This window comes from Diceros bicornis, chromosome 20 (assembly GCF_020826845.1).
Source record: "Diceros bicornis minor isolate mBicDic1 chromosome 20, mDicBic1.mat.cur, whole genome shotgun sequence".
NCBI lineage: Eukaryota > Metazoa > Chordata > Mammalia > Perissodactyla > Rhinocerotidae > Diceros > Diceros bicornis.
In genome coordinates this window covers 33476331-33493075 of record NC_080759.1, presented here as the reverse complement: position 1 = coordinate 33493075, position 16745 = coordinate 33476331, and the positions used below count along the sequence as shown (strand labels likewise).

Below are 16745 nucleotides of genomic sequence, written 5' to 3'. Positions count from 1 at the left end.
GGGGTTGATAATTTCAAGAAACTTGAACGGATCCAAGAAAATCTGGATTTTGGTATGGGCAGATATGTTAGGCCAAGAACTAGAAACTCTACCACCTGAAAGACCCCCCCAACCCCACCTCTCCTTTCCAGTGCCTGTCAGCCATATTCTTTGGCTTGGCCATAGTAGTCTTTCATACATTGGTCAGTTCCACTCCTAAGCTTTTTATGGGTAATCTATACCTCTTTGAGGAATCAACCCTAGCAGTGAAACAAACAAAATAGAGAGAATGGCAGTGGTCATTACTATGAGAGAGGGTATTCTGTGTGGAAAAATTCTGTGTGAATTTTGCAGTGACAAGATAGGTAGACCAAGTCATAGTGTCTACATACTTTGTGACATCAGAGAAATTCCAACCAAGTCTGTCTATCTGACTGTCCCTGGCTGAGCAATGGCAGCAGATAGGTGAATTTGGATGTAGAAGGCTCTGGAAAAGTCCTTTGAGCAGCAAAATCATAGAAATTAGTATAGAAGTCATCTTGAAGGAGACCACCACTTCCCTGGTGAACAAAGCATAGTTTGAGCAACTAAGGAATGAAGTTTACTGATTTTATAAGGACGGCTACCACCACCAGAATTGTGTGGTGGCCCTGGCACAGGGAGAAATCTGATATAAAGTTCAGTGTGATGCTGTCCCAAGAGGATTTTGGAGTCAGGAGAAATGCAGCAGCCTTAGAATATTAATTTGTTTTAGGCTTAGGCAATTGAGCTTTGAAAAGCATTGGGCTAGCCAAACAGCTGCTGTAATTCCCAGGGCGCCATGTTCAATGCCTTGGAAGGGCCATGGTGGCTTACCAGGGCAGAGACTAGAACCAGGAATAGCATGCTGTCATTTTGGGGTGAATAAGCTACTCCTCCACTGATGTCCTCAGTGAGTCACTTTGAGCATGTCTGGAATTAGAGTACTAAGCAGAAGCCTCTGCTCATTGTTTGCATCTGATTTGCCACTGAATTTCAGTAGCACTGAAATGTAAGTTTTCAGGACAGAGGCTCTCTCAGAGTGGCTTAGCCTCAGTTACCTCTGGTAATCAAACCTGCAAGACAGAGTTTCAGTCCAGTGATTCTGGCTGCCTGATACATAAGTAATCAATCGGTAGCTCAAAGTTTGGGGGAGAAAAGCCTGCCACTGCTCGCTGGTGCTGAGCTTTTTGAGCTTCTGGACTTGTTACAAGGGGTGACTGGACTGCACAGTGAGGTGCCAGGATTCCTAAAGTGTGGGCCTCTGGGGTTTGACAGTGAGCTTCATCACATGCTGGGTAATTGACCATGGCCAATTTGAATTTCCCTCCAAAAATAAGCCCGAGGTAGATGGGGTCTGTTGCCCTGGGTCTTCTTTTGTGAAAGGCTAGAATTAAACATGTCTGTTTCCTTAATATTAGATCAGGGCAGATTGGGGAAGGCCACTGCTGGGACAAAAGTGATCAGATTTCTGAATGAAAGCCATTATTGGATTAGGGTCAGTTCTTCATATTTTCTGACAAGCCAGAATTAACAGTGGGACGGACAGATAGACAGGCTTTGGCTACTCACAAATCTGCTTCTAGCTAGAACAGTTTTCAGCTCAGCATGGCGGGTAAAGTAGAGCTAACCTCTGCCTTTGCCTCGTTACCATGGGCTACATTTGCATTTCCTGGCAGTAGATATGGTGTGGCCCAGACTGAGCACTCTAGCACAGAGGGGCGTGGAGGCATACCGTCTCTCTGGTGGTGCACCTTCCCTGCCAGTGTCAGAGAGAGTTGTACATCCCCATGCCGCTGGCTTCTCTGGAATCTGAAGGCCAGGCTGTCTTGCAGGAAGGTATGGCCAGGTAGCTAACCATATTCCAAACTGACCGGAGGTGGAGTGACTTAGTCTGCCAAGCTCACTCAGCAGGACAGCTTCATCTTTTCAAGTTGTTCTGAGACCTTCTTGAAACTGGACCCTGACACAGAGCCCATTCCATGACAGCTCCTGGATGAGAAGTCAGAATTCAGGTGCACATCAGCTACCTGCCCTCTCCTCTCTTCCTCCTTGTCAAAGGCAGTACGTGTCAGTATCAGGCTTTCCATTGGAACCTGGCTATCAAACAGGTCCCATACACTGGTCAAGAAACCCTATAGGGCTGCCAGGTTACATGAGCTGAACTCCCCATCAAGTAGGAAATCCAACCACTCTTTCTGCTTCTCCTGAGAATCCTAGGTGTTTGTCAGGAATTTTTAAATCTGAATTACAAGTTTAGACAGTTCCTCCAGATTCCCTCAGGGTTTTTGGGTGGTTGGAGGAGAGAAAGTCTGGGAAGGGAAGGCAAAGAACAGAGGCTCTGAAAGCTATAAAATTTTACCTTAGTACTTCCTTATGGAATATGGCTTTCTTTCTTTGTGCCAACTTCCCAAGCACAGAAACTGGAATATAGCCACTGGACTTTCCATGTTACCATAGTAATAGATGTGCTTCTATAATATCTGATTCCCTCTGGTAGGAAACAAGACAGATCCAAACAGAAGGTCAGCCAGGAAAGCTGATGCCAGGGTTTTGAGTTCTCAAAGCTGGAACTAAGATGGTCAAGATAATTTACCCGAAGTGGCCAGAAACAGAAAGAGGCAGAGGTGGGCTCAAGCCAAGTCCTTTGAGTAGGCCAGTGATCAAAGCTGAGACTGAGTGAGAACCAGACTAGAAAATCAAAACAAAGCCAGCAGGTTGGAAGCTAGGCAGAACTGGAGCAGAACAGGACTCAGATTAAAGGCTTGGAAGCGACGTGAGGAGGCCCTAGGTAGTTGCCACACACAGAGCTGGCACGTCTGCAGCTTATTTTTATGTGGCACATGGTTGGGTCAACCTAGTTTAGGAGACCTAAGGCAAACATCCAGTTAGGAATATGAAATTAACCAGGTCACAAACAGCTTGCCGTGGAGCGGATCTTACCTACCCATTCACGCAGGCTGCTCTTGGCCGCTCCAGGACCCTGTCAGATCTCTGGCAGAGCTTCTTACAAGGTCCCAAATTTATACATTGTTTATAATTTATTACATTTTAACTGAGGTGCTTTTGCTGCCGTAAAAAGGATGCCTTGATTCAATGGAGAAGCCCTCTCAAAATCGTACTATAGGTCGTTACTTCTAGAGATGCTTCCGGAATTAGCCAGTTTCCTACACAGTGTGTGGATTCTGTCTGTGAGAATGACCCTTTTTGATCTTGTTCCTAGATTTTGAATTGGGTTATGTCTGTCTGTCTTATTGGGGGATCTAAGTCATCTTTGTATTTAATCCAAATTACTAAAACTTAATATCCATGTATTCACTCATGTATTCAGTTCACCTATATTGAGCCTATACTGCTGATTGATTCATTAATTCAATCAATAAATATTGAGTGCCTACTATGTGCCAGCACTGTTCTAGGTATTGAGGATATGAAGTTGATTAAGATAAAGGTCCTTCCCTCCCGGTGCTCACAGTTTAGTGGGGACAAGAGAAAGCCATTCCTGAGCATGATAAGTGTGGATAAGCATGGGAGGTTACGGGGGCATGTTGGAAGGGAGGAGTTTCTGCTGAGTTGTGAAGTATGAGTAGATGACAGTTGGTTTAAAGTTATTAACTCAAAACTGACCTGACCGCATGAACTGTGAGCTTATACTTATAGTCTCCCTATCTTTGTATTTTCTGTTTTATATATACCTGTACACAAATACCGGGTAACAATGTAGAATGTATTTCTGATGGAGGGTCATGGTCAAAAATGTTTGAAAACTACTGTCTTCAAAGATGCAATACCAGTGGTATTTGTGCCCCAAGAGAAGCTGGGCAGGTCAAGGAGTGCTCACAGGGGTTCTGACCGATAAAGAATGCCGAAATTTGGTGAAGTGGTTGACCTGGAAGCCTTGAATAAGCTAAAGAATAGTCAGTAATGATGAACATAAATATAATGCCCCCTGGAATTTGAGGATTGATAGTGGCTACAGCAACCCCTGAGGCTGCTACTGCAGGCCTTAGTTGTGTTCCAGGTATCACAGACTATCATTTCTTGCTCACTTCCTACAGAGTCATGTGCCAAAAGAAAGCCAGCCTTAGTAGATACAGAATTAAGGCAGCTTGAATGTCTTGGTAAGGTGGAGTTGTGGTGCATCAGCTGTACTCTAGAAGGGGCATAAACCTTATTTTGTGGAGTTACTACTTGTGGTGCTTCTCGAAGTCAATTTATTAGAAGCTTCCACCCTATGTCCTTTGGCTGCCATACCAAGATAATCTGTCTGTTGTTGGTCTTATCGTATATAGGTTATAGGTGAAAAGATTGCATTTCAGGAAAACCCAAGGAGACTAGCAGGTGTCAAAAACAGTGTAAGCGTTGTACCCCTAGGAAGTTCTTTCTCTCTCTTAAGGGAAAAGGCATTTGTTTTATCTTTCTGAAGGCATCAGTAATTGAATTGTGACACTTAGAGCCTACCAAACTGGGAATATCTAAAGCATTTCAGGCCATGCAGATGTTGGTAAGCTCTAGCAATCTATGAGGACAAACGCTGGACTGTGTGTACTTTCAGACTACTACTACCGCTCTACAAAAGCCACATTTGACCGTCGCTGCTAAATATCATTGGCATAACCCAATGTTGTTTGTTTATTGAATGTTATGCTAGTGCCACTCAGATTTTAAGGACTGATGAATATCTCCCAAGGCCCAGTGTCCTGTTTATTCAAGTTGCTCAAAATGAACCATGTCTCCCACCTCTTTAAAAGGGTAGATGAGGAACCTCTATTTCCACTTTGGTTCTTTAGAAGTGGCCATCAGTGAGAATGAGGTACATTTGCTTTGGTCCAAGGGTAATCGTGTGCAGAGAAGTAAACAGAATTTGTTGAGAAAAGCATGCCACTCTACTAGCAGCATCATCCAACCACTTGGGTAGTGTTACATTCAAGGCCAGAATCTAGTGAACTGAACACATGGAAGATCCTGGGCTTGCCAGGATGTTGTTCCCAAGCAGATGCTGTCTGTAAATGCTCGTGATGCTTTTAGCCATGGTTAATAACAAGAGGACCAACGATACTGACACATTGGGCCACAGGAAACAAAAAGGTTATGACAGACTGGAAGTAACCAGAATCAGAAGTTTAGGAAACCATGAGGTACCTACAACGCAATATAGAGAACCATGTGAGTGTATTGGACCCAGGCTGGAAAGCAGAATGTTAGGTCTATGTAATCTGTGAAGATAGGAAGAATAGGTAGATACTATGGTCACAGGGATTCAGAATTCAGTTTCTGGAAAGGTCAGTGTAGATCAATTAATAAAAACAGTACTGGTGAACAGGTTGTGAGTTTGACCAAGAGCAGAGGCTGTTTGCTGTAATTTCATGATCTCTGTGTGTAGGTAGACAAGAATTCATAGGGAGAGATGGACTCCTAGGTGTTGGTGGATCTTGAGTCTTGCACTTGTACCTTCTCAAGAATGCATACTGATGGTATTTATGCAAGCACAATAAAAATTTTAATATTAAAATAAAGACATATTAATAATTATTTGTTATATATGCATGACAGTTTACATTAAGTGCTAGTATAATTGAGCACATCCACACAGAAAAGATGTCTTGTCAAAGCAATAGTTTATATCAGGTGATACTTACCCAATGTTGCCCACTCTGAGCATCAGAGTCTTGAAACTAATAGTCAGATGTCTATTTGTAACAATACCTGAAGGAGTAAGAATTACATATTTTATCATATAGTTTTTTATATAATTTTATTATATAATTTATATAATTATATATAACAAACCACATAAAATAGGGATCTGGTAAAAATTTCTGGTTCTTCTTCACTAGTGAACTAGTAAAATCTCTTGAGCTCATTGTAGTTAAACTAGTAATCTTCATTGTGGTCTGAATTTCCCTCTTCTTCTAGTTCCTCTGACCTCCTTTTCACTCATTATATTCTTGTTCCAACCTGTCTGGGATGTTTAGCTTGACTTACCCTTTATCCTTGGTCTTTACTTAGGAATTTTATCAACTATATTTTTAGGGTGATCCTACAAAATGTATTCCACCAAATCCTTGATCTGCTTATCTCCAGGTCAAGCGTCAGTTCTTTTCCTAACCTAAGAACTCAATTCTCTTCATGGTCAACATTCTATCTCATTGTGTTTAGCCACATTCTACAACTAATTCAGTGATGGAAGAGGGCTTTGTTCTAAGCCCTTTGTGAGGAGGCATGCCTTTCTGATAGGGGTGCAAGCTGAATATGGTTTCTTCCGTTGGGCAGAAAAATGTGAATTCTGTTGCCCTCCTCTGTGGCACTATTATGTGCCTCCAGCAGCAGCCAGAGAACTTCTTAGTTAAGCATTTAAGGTCAGTGGTCACATAGGCAACTCACACAAGTGTTTCATTTAATCTTTACAACAATCCCATGAGATAGATATTGTGGATGAAATATCTGTACAATGAAATTGCCACCTAATTATGTTATTAAATTTGTTTTTTATGCATTGAGGATAATTTTTGAAAATCTTAAGTGACTTCAGAAAAATACCATCTTACCTAATTTTTCAATCAGTGATTTGTATATAAATTAAATCCTAATTCCTATCTGTTTTGTGCCTTAATTATTTTTATTATTAAGACAGTGATATTATAACAACTTTAGACACTTTTGAAAATATGATAAAGCAATGTATTAATTTACTCTCCCCAAAGTATCAAATGAGAAGTATGACCAGTATTTCTCTCTGTTGGGCAAAATATGATGCATCATTGTTTTATTTGTATATCTTTATTACTGTGAATCTGAACATTTCTTAAAAACTCATGGGCCATTTTATCCTATTTTGAGAGTTGCTTGTTCATATCTTTCATACCTTCTTTTTTCTGTTAGAATATTTCCCTTTTTCATGTTATTACTTACAACTTTTTACGTATTAAGACCCTTAACCCTTTGTCAAAAATATATATTGCAAACACTTTCCCCTTATTCTTTATTTTTAAATTGTGTGTGTTTTGGGAGATGGGCAAAGTATTTTATTTTTATATAATCAGATTTATCAGCCTTTTCCTTTGTGGTTTTCATGCTTAAAAAGACCATCCTGGAACATATAAATGTTCATTCAGATTTTGGTACCTTCAGGATTTGATTTCTTGGTTACATCTTTCATTTTTCTGGAAAATCTATTTTCATGAAAAGTATAAGGATATTTAATTTTACTTTTTTCAAATATGTGGCCAGTTATTCCAATACCGGTGTAAAATAATCTATTCTTTCTCTGCTAATGTAAAATATAAACTTTACTAGGTACTAAATTCTTACATATACTTAGATCTGCTTCTAGAATTTATATTTTCATGACTGAATATTCTGTTTCTAAAACTTATTCTTTTCATTACTGTATTCTTAACAAGTGCTGTAATATCTGGTAAGGCAACACTCCCTTATTACTTTCCTTTTTAAGTTTTTTTTTTTTTGTGAGGAAGATCAGCCCTCAGCTAACATCCGATGCCAAGCCTCCTCTTTTTTGCTGAGGAATATTGGCCCCGGGCTAGCATGCATGCCCTTCTTCCTCTACTTTATATGGGACGCTGCCACAGCATGGCTTGGCAAGCGGTGTGTCAGTGTGTGCCTGGGATCCGAACCTGCGAACCCCAGGCTGCCCAAACGGAGCACATGCACTTAACCACTGTGCCATCGGGCCGGACCCCCTTTTTTAACTTTATTAAATGAATATTTGTATCCATTATATTTCTTCTTCTACTTTAGTTTTAGAATCATTTGTCATATCACCCTACAGGGGGAAAAAAATGACACTAGCACTTTTGTTGTTATTAGATTAAATCAGATTAATTCAGAGAAGAATTAAATGGTTTATAATTTTTGAACCTTTTTAATTTACCCTTTATTCAAGTAAAAAATCTTATACTCTTCAGTAGAATTTTGAGGCTTTTTATATATATAGGCTTTCTATATATTTCGTGTCAATTCCAATGATTTTGTCAGTTTTTAATTGCAAGCAAAAAAGTTGACTCTTGCTGAGTAAGCAGAAAAAAATTATTATGTTCAGCAGTTCAGTGAATCAGTAGGTGAGTTCAGGAACCAGGCTCAAGATTAAACTTCCAAGGAAAATGATCAGAACCATCACAGCAAGGTCTGACGAGAAAACTGTCACCGCTGCCGCCACCACAAAGTGCTAGCAGTTCAGGTCACAGCAGCCACTTCTACACCAGGAAGTCACCTCCACAGCAGCCTCCATTACTTCTAGCAATGCTGCAACTTCTTTCTTTTTCTTGTTTGCTCTGCCTAGAACTTCCAGAATAATGCAACTGTTAATGTTAATGACGAGCATCTTTTTCTTATTCCTGCCTTTAGTGGAGAAATGTATTGCTCGGTTTGGTTCACCATTACATATGGGTCCAGAGGGTGTTAGGGAAGTCATCTTCAACTCATAGTATATTAAGAGATTTGTTTCTTTTGTTTTAATTTTATTTGTATTTTTTTTCTCATCAGAAGTGAATTTTGAATTTTATCAGATGCTTCTTGGTCAAAATGATCACCTGCTTTTATTTTTTTTTATTTTAACCTGTTAAGATGATATAGTAATAGGCTTTCTAATATTTCACCTTCTTTGTATTCATGAAATAATTCTTATTCAGTCGTGCTGAGACAACTTCAGTGTAGTATAGAGTTTCTGAGCACATGTTCTGGAATCTGCCTGCCTGGGTTCCAATCTAGGCTTTGACATGGCTATTTATTGTGACCATGGACAAGTAACTTAGCCTCTGTAATTCTTGGGTTTTTCTTCTACAAAATCAGGAAGATATACTTATGTAAGAGTTGTGTGGGAATCATTTGAGATAATTCATGGAAACAACAGTATATGGCACAGGCAGAGTGTGTAGTAGATGTCAATTAGTACTTTATTGTCTCTTAGTGTAAGGATGATTTTATGAATATTGTATGCATGAATCTTGCAAAATATTTCCAAGTGAAATTAGTTTGTAGCTTTCTTTTTGGATGCTGTTTTTGTCAATTCTTTGATATGTTTTTGCTATCAGGGTTTTGTTAGTTTTGCCAAGTGAACTGGAAAGCTTTCTCTCTTCTTCTATATTCAAGAAGACTTTAAACAGCATTTAAATTTCTGTGTAATTAAGGGATGAAAATTTTTCTGTAAACCTTCAGGGTCTTCAGTTTTCCCAGGGAGAATTCTTTGGCAACTTTTCCATTTCTTTCACGGCTTTCATCTTTTCAAATGTTTCATTTAAATTAATTTTAATCATTTGTACTTTCTTAAAATATCACTTTCACTATACAGTAATAAATTCAAATTTATTATAGTAGAGTTGTACATCATATTTTCTTAAAGATTTTTGTCTCCTTAAAATCTGATATTACCTTCTTTCCGATTATATTACAAAATTGATACTTGCTACTCTTTACCTTTGTTCAGAACTAGTAGCAATTTCATTATCATGACTAGTATAGATAAGTTCTAAAAATATATCAATATAAAGTATCTCAATAGTTTTGCTAATTCATCAATTTCCATTTTTATAAATTCCTTCCTCCTTGTTTCTTTTAATTATTTTAAAATTATTTTTTCCTATTTTAATGCTTAGTTTATTTACCTTCTTTTTAAATTTTAGATTGAGGCATTTTAAGCTAAGGGACTATAAATTTTCCTCTGAGTACTGTTTGATCCCATCCCATATTTTTAATAAATCTATTGTTTTTATGTCCTTTTCAGACATTTATAGTTTAAATTTCCTCTTTAATCCAAGAATTATTCAGAAAGAATGCTTTCAGTTTTTAAGTACTTATATTTTTCATATCCTTCAAAAATCAATTTCTAGTTTATTACGTGAAGGTCAGTGAATGTGGTCTATACATTTTTTTTTTCTTTCCCTCTAAATCATTTGATCATTTCAGCAAGAAATCTGAAGAAACTGGGAGTCAAACATAGTAGACTTAGAGGACGCCATATTGGGCATGAAAGTTCTCTTTTATCTTTCTTACTTTAAAATATTTTAAAATAAGCTTAGTACTTGCATAAGATAGCAGACACACTGTTACTTTCTGTTATCTGTTTAGTGATGATAGTGTCAATTTAAGTGACTTACTGCTCAATGTTGATTACAAATTGTCTCGACTTGATGTTCTTACTTTCACAAACTGTTAAGGATTTTAGAGTTCTTTTTTTTACTTTTATGTAGGAAGCTCATTTTTATGCTCTCTAAAATGGAAGTATTATTCTTGTTATTACTCATTTATATAACAAACTTATTTAAAATATTGATTAGCTTTTATTTGCTATAAGTTGGATTTATTTTCAATATTCAAATTTCTTATATGCCTAAATTCCACTTATAAGAATATTTCGTTTTGTTTGTTTCATTGTTATTTTTGCAGAACATGGTTGGAGAGTGGGCCTTACCAGAAGAAATGGTTGATAATTTACTACCCTCCAACAATTGCTTATTGGGCCATGTGATTCATAGACTGGTTGAAAAATTTCTTCCTCCTCAAGTTCAATCAACAGTACCTGAATTACCTTCATTTGCTATTAAAGGATGCTTATTGGGGAAAACATTTAGTGGAAAAACTACTGCTCTAAAGTCTCTACAAAAAGGTAGAATTTCTTTCTTTCTTTCTTTCTTTTTCATTTATTGGCTTCTATTTACATTGACTGTAGCTGCAAATAGCTATGTCTGTAGAAAACATACATGACGATCTACTGATATGTTGGGAAACTCTGTCATCAAAAACTTTATAATAGAGTGATCATATAATTAATTGTCCAAGGCTGACACTTTTAGGAGTTAGAATCATAAACTGGGACTGTCCCAGGCAAACTTGGATATATGGGCATGCTATATAATGATGATGCATAGTATAAAGGGAAATAACAGGTCTTAAACTTTTCCTCATAGATTTTATTTACTTTTATGATAGACAAAGTGGGAAGTTAATAATTTGTGACAAATACAAAAGAAATCCACTTAAGATTGTAAATGTTTTAATTCTTCACATCTGTTGAGTTCTCACTCTCTCTTTAATGAGCCTTGGGCTTTTTCTGTAAAAGCTCTTTCAGTTAGAAGCAAAATCATAGGTTTCCATCTGTTTAAATAGTTTTTATTCAATAATACTTACCTATTAATGTTTTCACTGGAAAACTCAAAATTTGCACTGAGGACAGTCCATCTTGTACCATTCCAAGGCAGAGAAGGGTAGGTCATTATTGAGATGTTAAAAGGGTCTCCTTAAAAAGCAGCTTAACAAAAACACAATCAGATACCACTCCACACCCACTAGGATGGGTATAATCAAAAAAATAGAAAATAACCAGTGTTGGTGAGGATGTAGAGAAATTGGAATCCTCAAACATTGCTGGTGGGATTGTAAAATGGTATAGCCACTATAGAAAGCAGTTTAGTGGTTCCTCAATAAGTTAAAGAATTACCATATGACTCCAGCAATTCTGCTACTGGTATATGCAAAAAAATATTGAAAACAGGTGTTCAAAAAAAAACCTTATACAGGAATATTTATAGCAGCACTATTAATAATAGCCAAAAGGTGGAAGCAATTCAAATGTCCATCACCTGATGAATGGATAGCAAAATGTGGTATATCCATATAGTGGAATATTATTCATCCATAAAAAAGAGTGAAGTATTGATACATGCTACAACATGGATGAACCTTGAAAATATGAGACTAAGTGAAAAAAGTCAGATACAAAAGGCCACATATTGTATGATTCCATTGACATGAAATATTCAGAATAGGCAAAGCTATAGAGACAGAAAGCAAATTAGCTGTTGCTGGGGGCAGGGGGCAGGAGCTAGGGAATGACTGCTTAATGGATACAGATTTTCCTTTTGGGATGATGAAAATTTTCTGGAACAAGATACTGATGATGATTGGGCAACATTGTGAATGACCTAAATACCACAGAATTATATCTTGTAAAATCATTAAAATGATTACATTTATGTTATGTGAATTTTAGCACAATAATAAAAACGGCAACTTGATCCAAAAGACAGTTCTAGGGGGCCCTAACGACAGTGTTATAGGGTGAAGCCAACACGGAGGAAAATGATGTCAATTTCCTAAACGAACAGCTATTAATAAAATTGTCTTTTGCACGTTAGACTTTCCTATTCAGATACTTTCTATTGACACTCTTGTCCAAGAAGCTATCCAAGCATTTCATGACAATGAAAAAATCAGGGAGGCCCTGCCAACTCAGAAAGGAGCTCAGGAAAAGGCTCTACCGGTTCTGCAAGGGAATGCTGAGGAAAGTCAGGCAAGTGTGATTTCAGTTTTCTTTTCTGCACCTTGTATATTAGAGATTTGAAGCTGGATGGAATCTAAGAGGTCTTCTAGACCAGAGGTTGGCAAACTTGTCTGTAAAGATCCAGAGAATAAATATTTTAGGTTTTGTAGGCCAAGAGGCAAAACCGAGGCTATTATGTGGGTATTTATATAACAAGAGAGAAAATTCCAACCCCCTCACATGCTCCCCGCACACCCTGCTTTGCTTGGGTGAGCCATCCAGGGTGGTGTATCCACTTGCCATCAGCCAGAGATATTTTCCTGAGGAAAGAGCCAGCAGCTGGTAAGGGGATGAAGGGGCTCAATTACAGGCATTTGAGGGGGGTGGAGTATGAGTATTCTGGGGGAGTTCACCAAGTCACCAACTCCCGGAGTGAAATTCCGCTCCTGAGAGCCTGGCAGTGGCCAACAGCAGAGTCTTCAACTCGTATTTGGAGACCAACGCTAGCGCTGGGCATCAGCTGAGGCGCGTGCTAGAGCAGAGCTCTAGTGGAGGGGAACACCCGGCTTGGTCCCCAGGGTCACAATGTTCTGCTGTGGAGTGATGTCCAAGGACCATATAAAAAACAGTCGGCCAGCTGAATTTGATACAAGGGCCATAGTTTGCAGACTTCTATTCTAGACTAGCAGATTTCAATATTTTTTTTTGGTGGGGGAGAGGTGGGGATAGGGTGGGGGTGGTCCTCTTTATGGTTTACCCGCATCACGTTCCCATCAGCATAGCATCTTGCTACATTATTGCATGAAGAGTCTAGGGCAGGAGACTCTGGCCCCACCTTGAGAATCATGATGTGGTTTGCCCCCTCATTTTAAAGGGGAGACTCTAGAGGCCCTAAGCATGAATTGGTTTGCTTGGGATCAGAAAGCTTGTTGATGGCTAGGCGGTGATTGGGATCCCAGATTCTAAATCCAGGACTCTTTCCCCTATCTTATGCTGTCTCTGCAATTCAATAAATTAGCAGAGAATCCAATCCAGATCATTTGCATAGCCTGCAAAATAAATACCATTTAACCATGAATTCTGAAAGTAACTGGGACACGTTTTCTTCCTTGCAGGCTGCCTCTTCTTCCATGTTATGGTACCATTAATATATAATATATATTGTATCCTCTATATATAATATATAGACAGTATGTATATAGAGAGAATATAACATATAATATTTAATATGTGGTATATTATATATTCTAATCAATAGGGTGATAGATCATGTACCTGTTTTTTCTTTCTTTCCCTTATGGCTATGACTGACACCTCTAGGATTGTTCTGAGATGGCTTTCCATAAATTTCACCTCGTTCTCAGCTTCCACTATATTTTCAAAATGGTAGTAGCTGTATTTTACAGAGCAATTGAAGGCCAGTTGAAAGACAGATTACACTGCAGGTTATTGTGTGTTTCTATAAGTACAATTATGATCAAATTTTCTTTGTTTCCAAAAATCATTCAGTCCTTCTTAATATCATTAATGTTATAGATAAAATAGGGTATTTTTTTCTCAATCTTTACTTATAGAAATAAAATTAGGAATGTTATTAAAATATGATAATGTTAAAATCTCTTTATGTGCGTGTGTGTGTGTGTTTTCTCCCCAAAGGTTCTGCAGAATGTATTTCCTGCTTATCCAGTTTCAGATGAAGCATTAACAGAAACAGAAGATAAAACTATACTTAGTAAGTAAGATAGCAAAACAAATTAAAGAGACAGATAGACAAATAGTAAGAGGTCATGTATGTGAGCTTTCAGGGAAAGAAAAGAGATACAAGGGGAATTTTGCATAGTTGTCTACCTGTCATTTGACAGAGAGAGCAAGATAAACACAGAAGTCCCTAACCTTTGTCTACAACTGGGGGTAAGAGATGAAAATTAGAAAGGAATCTTTTCATTCTCCTTCAAGTAGTTGCTCAGTTTTGTTGTGGTTATGAAAACTGTCAGGATAAATCATCCTCACTCTTCCTGGCTTTGCAGGGAGATTTTATTGTTTCTTCTCACCTTTGCAGGTCTGGGTGAGTACTGTTAGGGTTCTCTCTGCATGCTACTGCTTTGTTGAGGGAGGCTGCAGGGTCTTGTCTCTTCCATCAACCTGAAGAGCGAACGTTCCTTAGATAAAGTTAAGTCTATTCACAACCTTGGGCAGGGCAAACAGAACCCAGCTTCCCTAACTTAACAACAAGTTATCTCCTGGGGGATCTGGGCTTTCGTCCTTCAGATTCTTTGTAGAACCATTGAAGGAAAACAATTTTAAGTCTTAAATAGCTTTTCTACTTGTGCTAGTGAAGGCTTGGCTGTATTCAATAGTTTCCTAATGTTCTAGCATAAAATTCAAATCCCCTTGTGCCGTCATCATTATTGCCGTCAACATTGGACAATGTATAGATTTATTTTGAGCATGCCACTCTCCTAGAGCAGTCGAGTTTTCCGTCTTTTAAAAGGACATCATCTGGGGCTGGCGTGGTGGCGTAGTGGTTAAGTTTGCACCCTGTGCTTCAGCGGACTGGGATTTGTGGGTTTGGATCCCCACCGTGGACCTACATACTGCTCATCAAGCCATGCTGTAGTGGTGTCCCACGTACAAAATAGAGGAAGATTGGCACAGATATTAGGTCAGCAACGATCTTCCTCAAGCAAAAAAGAGGAAGATTGGCAACAGATATTAGCTCAGGGCCAGTCTTCCTCACCAAAGAAAATAATAAATCAAAAGACATCATCTGTCCTTTATTTCAGTTATTTGTTTCTTATAAGATAATTTTAATTGATTTTTTAAACTGTTACAAGTATTTTATGATATATTTTCTTACAAAAATCCAGTTAATTTTAAACGGATTCTGAAAAATTATTTTTTGTATAGAATTTAACTAACAACTCCTCTGACTTCTAGAGTTTTCTACTTTTAGAAATGTTTATTATCTATTACCTGTTTACTTGATAATCCAAGAAAATAAAAGTATTAGCATTTTAACAACTTTTCTTGAGAAACTTGTCTTGTTTTCTGAAAAGAAAACCCAAACTGTATTAAAATATTTCTAATGATATTGTTCTGAGCAAGCCATACTGAAGGAAGGAAGTAGAAAACACCAAGCCACGCAGTGGCCAGGATCTTCATGATGTGAAATGAAGGTAAAAGCCATGCTGTGGTGATTCTGTTACTTCCTTCCGCTGAGTATCTCAGACATAGCTGGATTCAATAACCGTCTGTCCAAACCATAGACAGTCAAATACTAACATCATTGTTAGTTGTAAATACTGGAGTTTGTTCTTACCACTTTTCTTGTTGCTAGATACTGATACTAATAAAACACCAAAATCTGAAGAAGTCAAATCAAGTGATAGTTTCTCTGAAGTAAGTACTATAATCTAATTTTGGCTACTAGTATATTGAAATGTGTCATGATTCCTAGCCTTTTGGTGTGTCTTCAAGTGGAATGAAATAGCAATGTGTTCCTCTTTGGTTTAAAGTAAATCTGATGGTAAAATATTAGCTAAATCTGAGTTTACTTAATTTCTTTGTATTTTTAATATTCTTTTTATCTATAGAGGTGGAAATTGCTATTCAGTTTTGCAAGGTAAGAAAGTAAACACGTGCTTTTTTTTTAAACTTATGCCTAGTTTATATTTGTGTGTTTTTCTTTAGCACTTAATTTATGACTTTCATTTCCTTTCATATTCTCCTTACCTTTAAGGAAATTTTCCTAAACTTATCCTTAGACTTATTGGTGACTCTACAGATTATTTTATTAATCTCTGAAAAAAATGTTCACAACAATTTATTCACTATTGCTTCTAATGGAAACTAATATTTCCATATATAGTATTGCTTTACTCTATATGGAAACATTTTTTTGTCATCAAGTAGAATGGCCAGATTAATCAAGTGGGATTTCATTTACTTTGTTTTTATTATATTTGATTACTTTTATTATGCATTTCATCATGGAAAACAATTTTATAGTTTTTTAGGCTTCAAAACTGCTTAAAGATAGAAAGAGTTTTGGAAGGATATACACCAAACTGTAAACATGACAACCAGCAGAGAGGGAAATGGGTTTAGAGAAAATGATAAAGGGGGACTTATAACTTTCACTCTCTATATTTGAAATTTAAATTAGCAGAAAGGCTAAATATATTTTTATACTTATATTTATTGAGTTACAAATCCCCCACATTCCATATTTAATTCAATTCAAAGGGCATACTTTGTTCTGTACACTGTTGTAAGGGTTTGGGATATATCACTGAACAAAAAAACACAGGTTCCTGGGCCTTGTGGAGTTTACATTCTAATAGAGGGAGACAGATAATAAACCACAAACACATAAATAAATGAATTATATGATCAGTTAGATGGCGATGATGCCGTGAGCAAAGAAGAAGTGGCTTGGGGCAGAGTAAGGAGAATCAAGAGCAGGGGAGGGAGG

At 37.6% G+C, this 16745-nt stretch overlaps 1 protein-coding gene across 1 annotated transcript in view; it reads left to right on the top strand.

Moving 5' to 3' along the window:
• Positions 1-16745, top strand: part of SPEF2 (sperm flagellar 2) — a 178991-nt gene that overhangs the window by 65384 nt on the left and 96862 nt on the right. Inside the window, exons 11-14 of the mRNA XM_058564248.1 lie at positions 10399-10618; positions 12147-12301; positions 13928-14003; positions 15609-15670. Coding sequence (XP_058420231.1) covers positions 10399-10618; positions 12147-12301; positions 13928-14003; positions 15609-15670 — 513 coding nt within the window. The remainder of the gene's footprint in view (positions 1-10398; positions 10619-12146; positions 12302-13927; positions 14004-15608; positions 15671-16745) is intronic.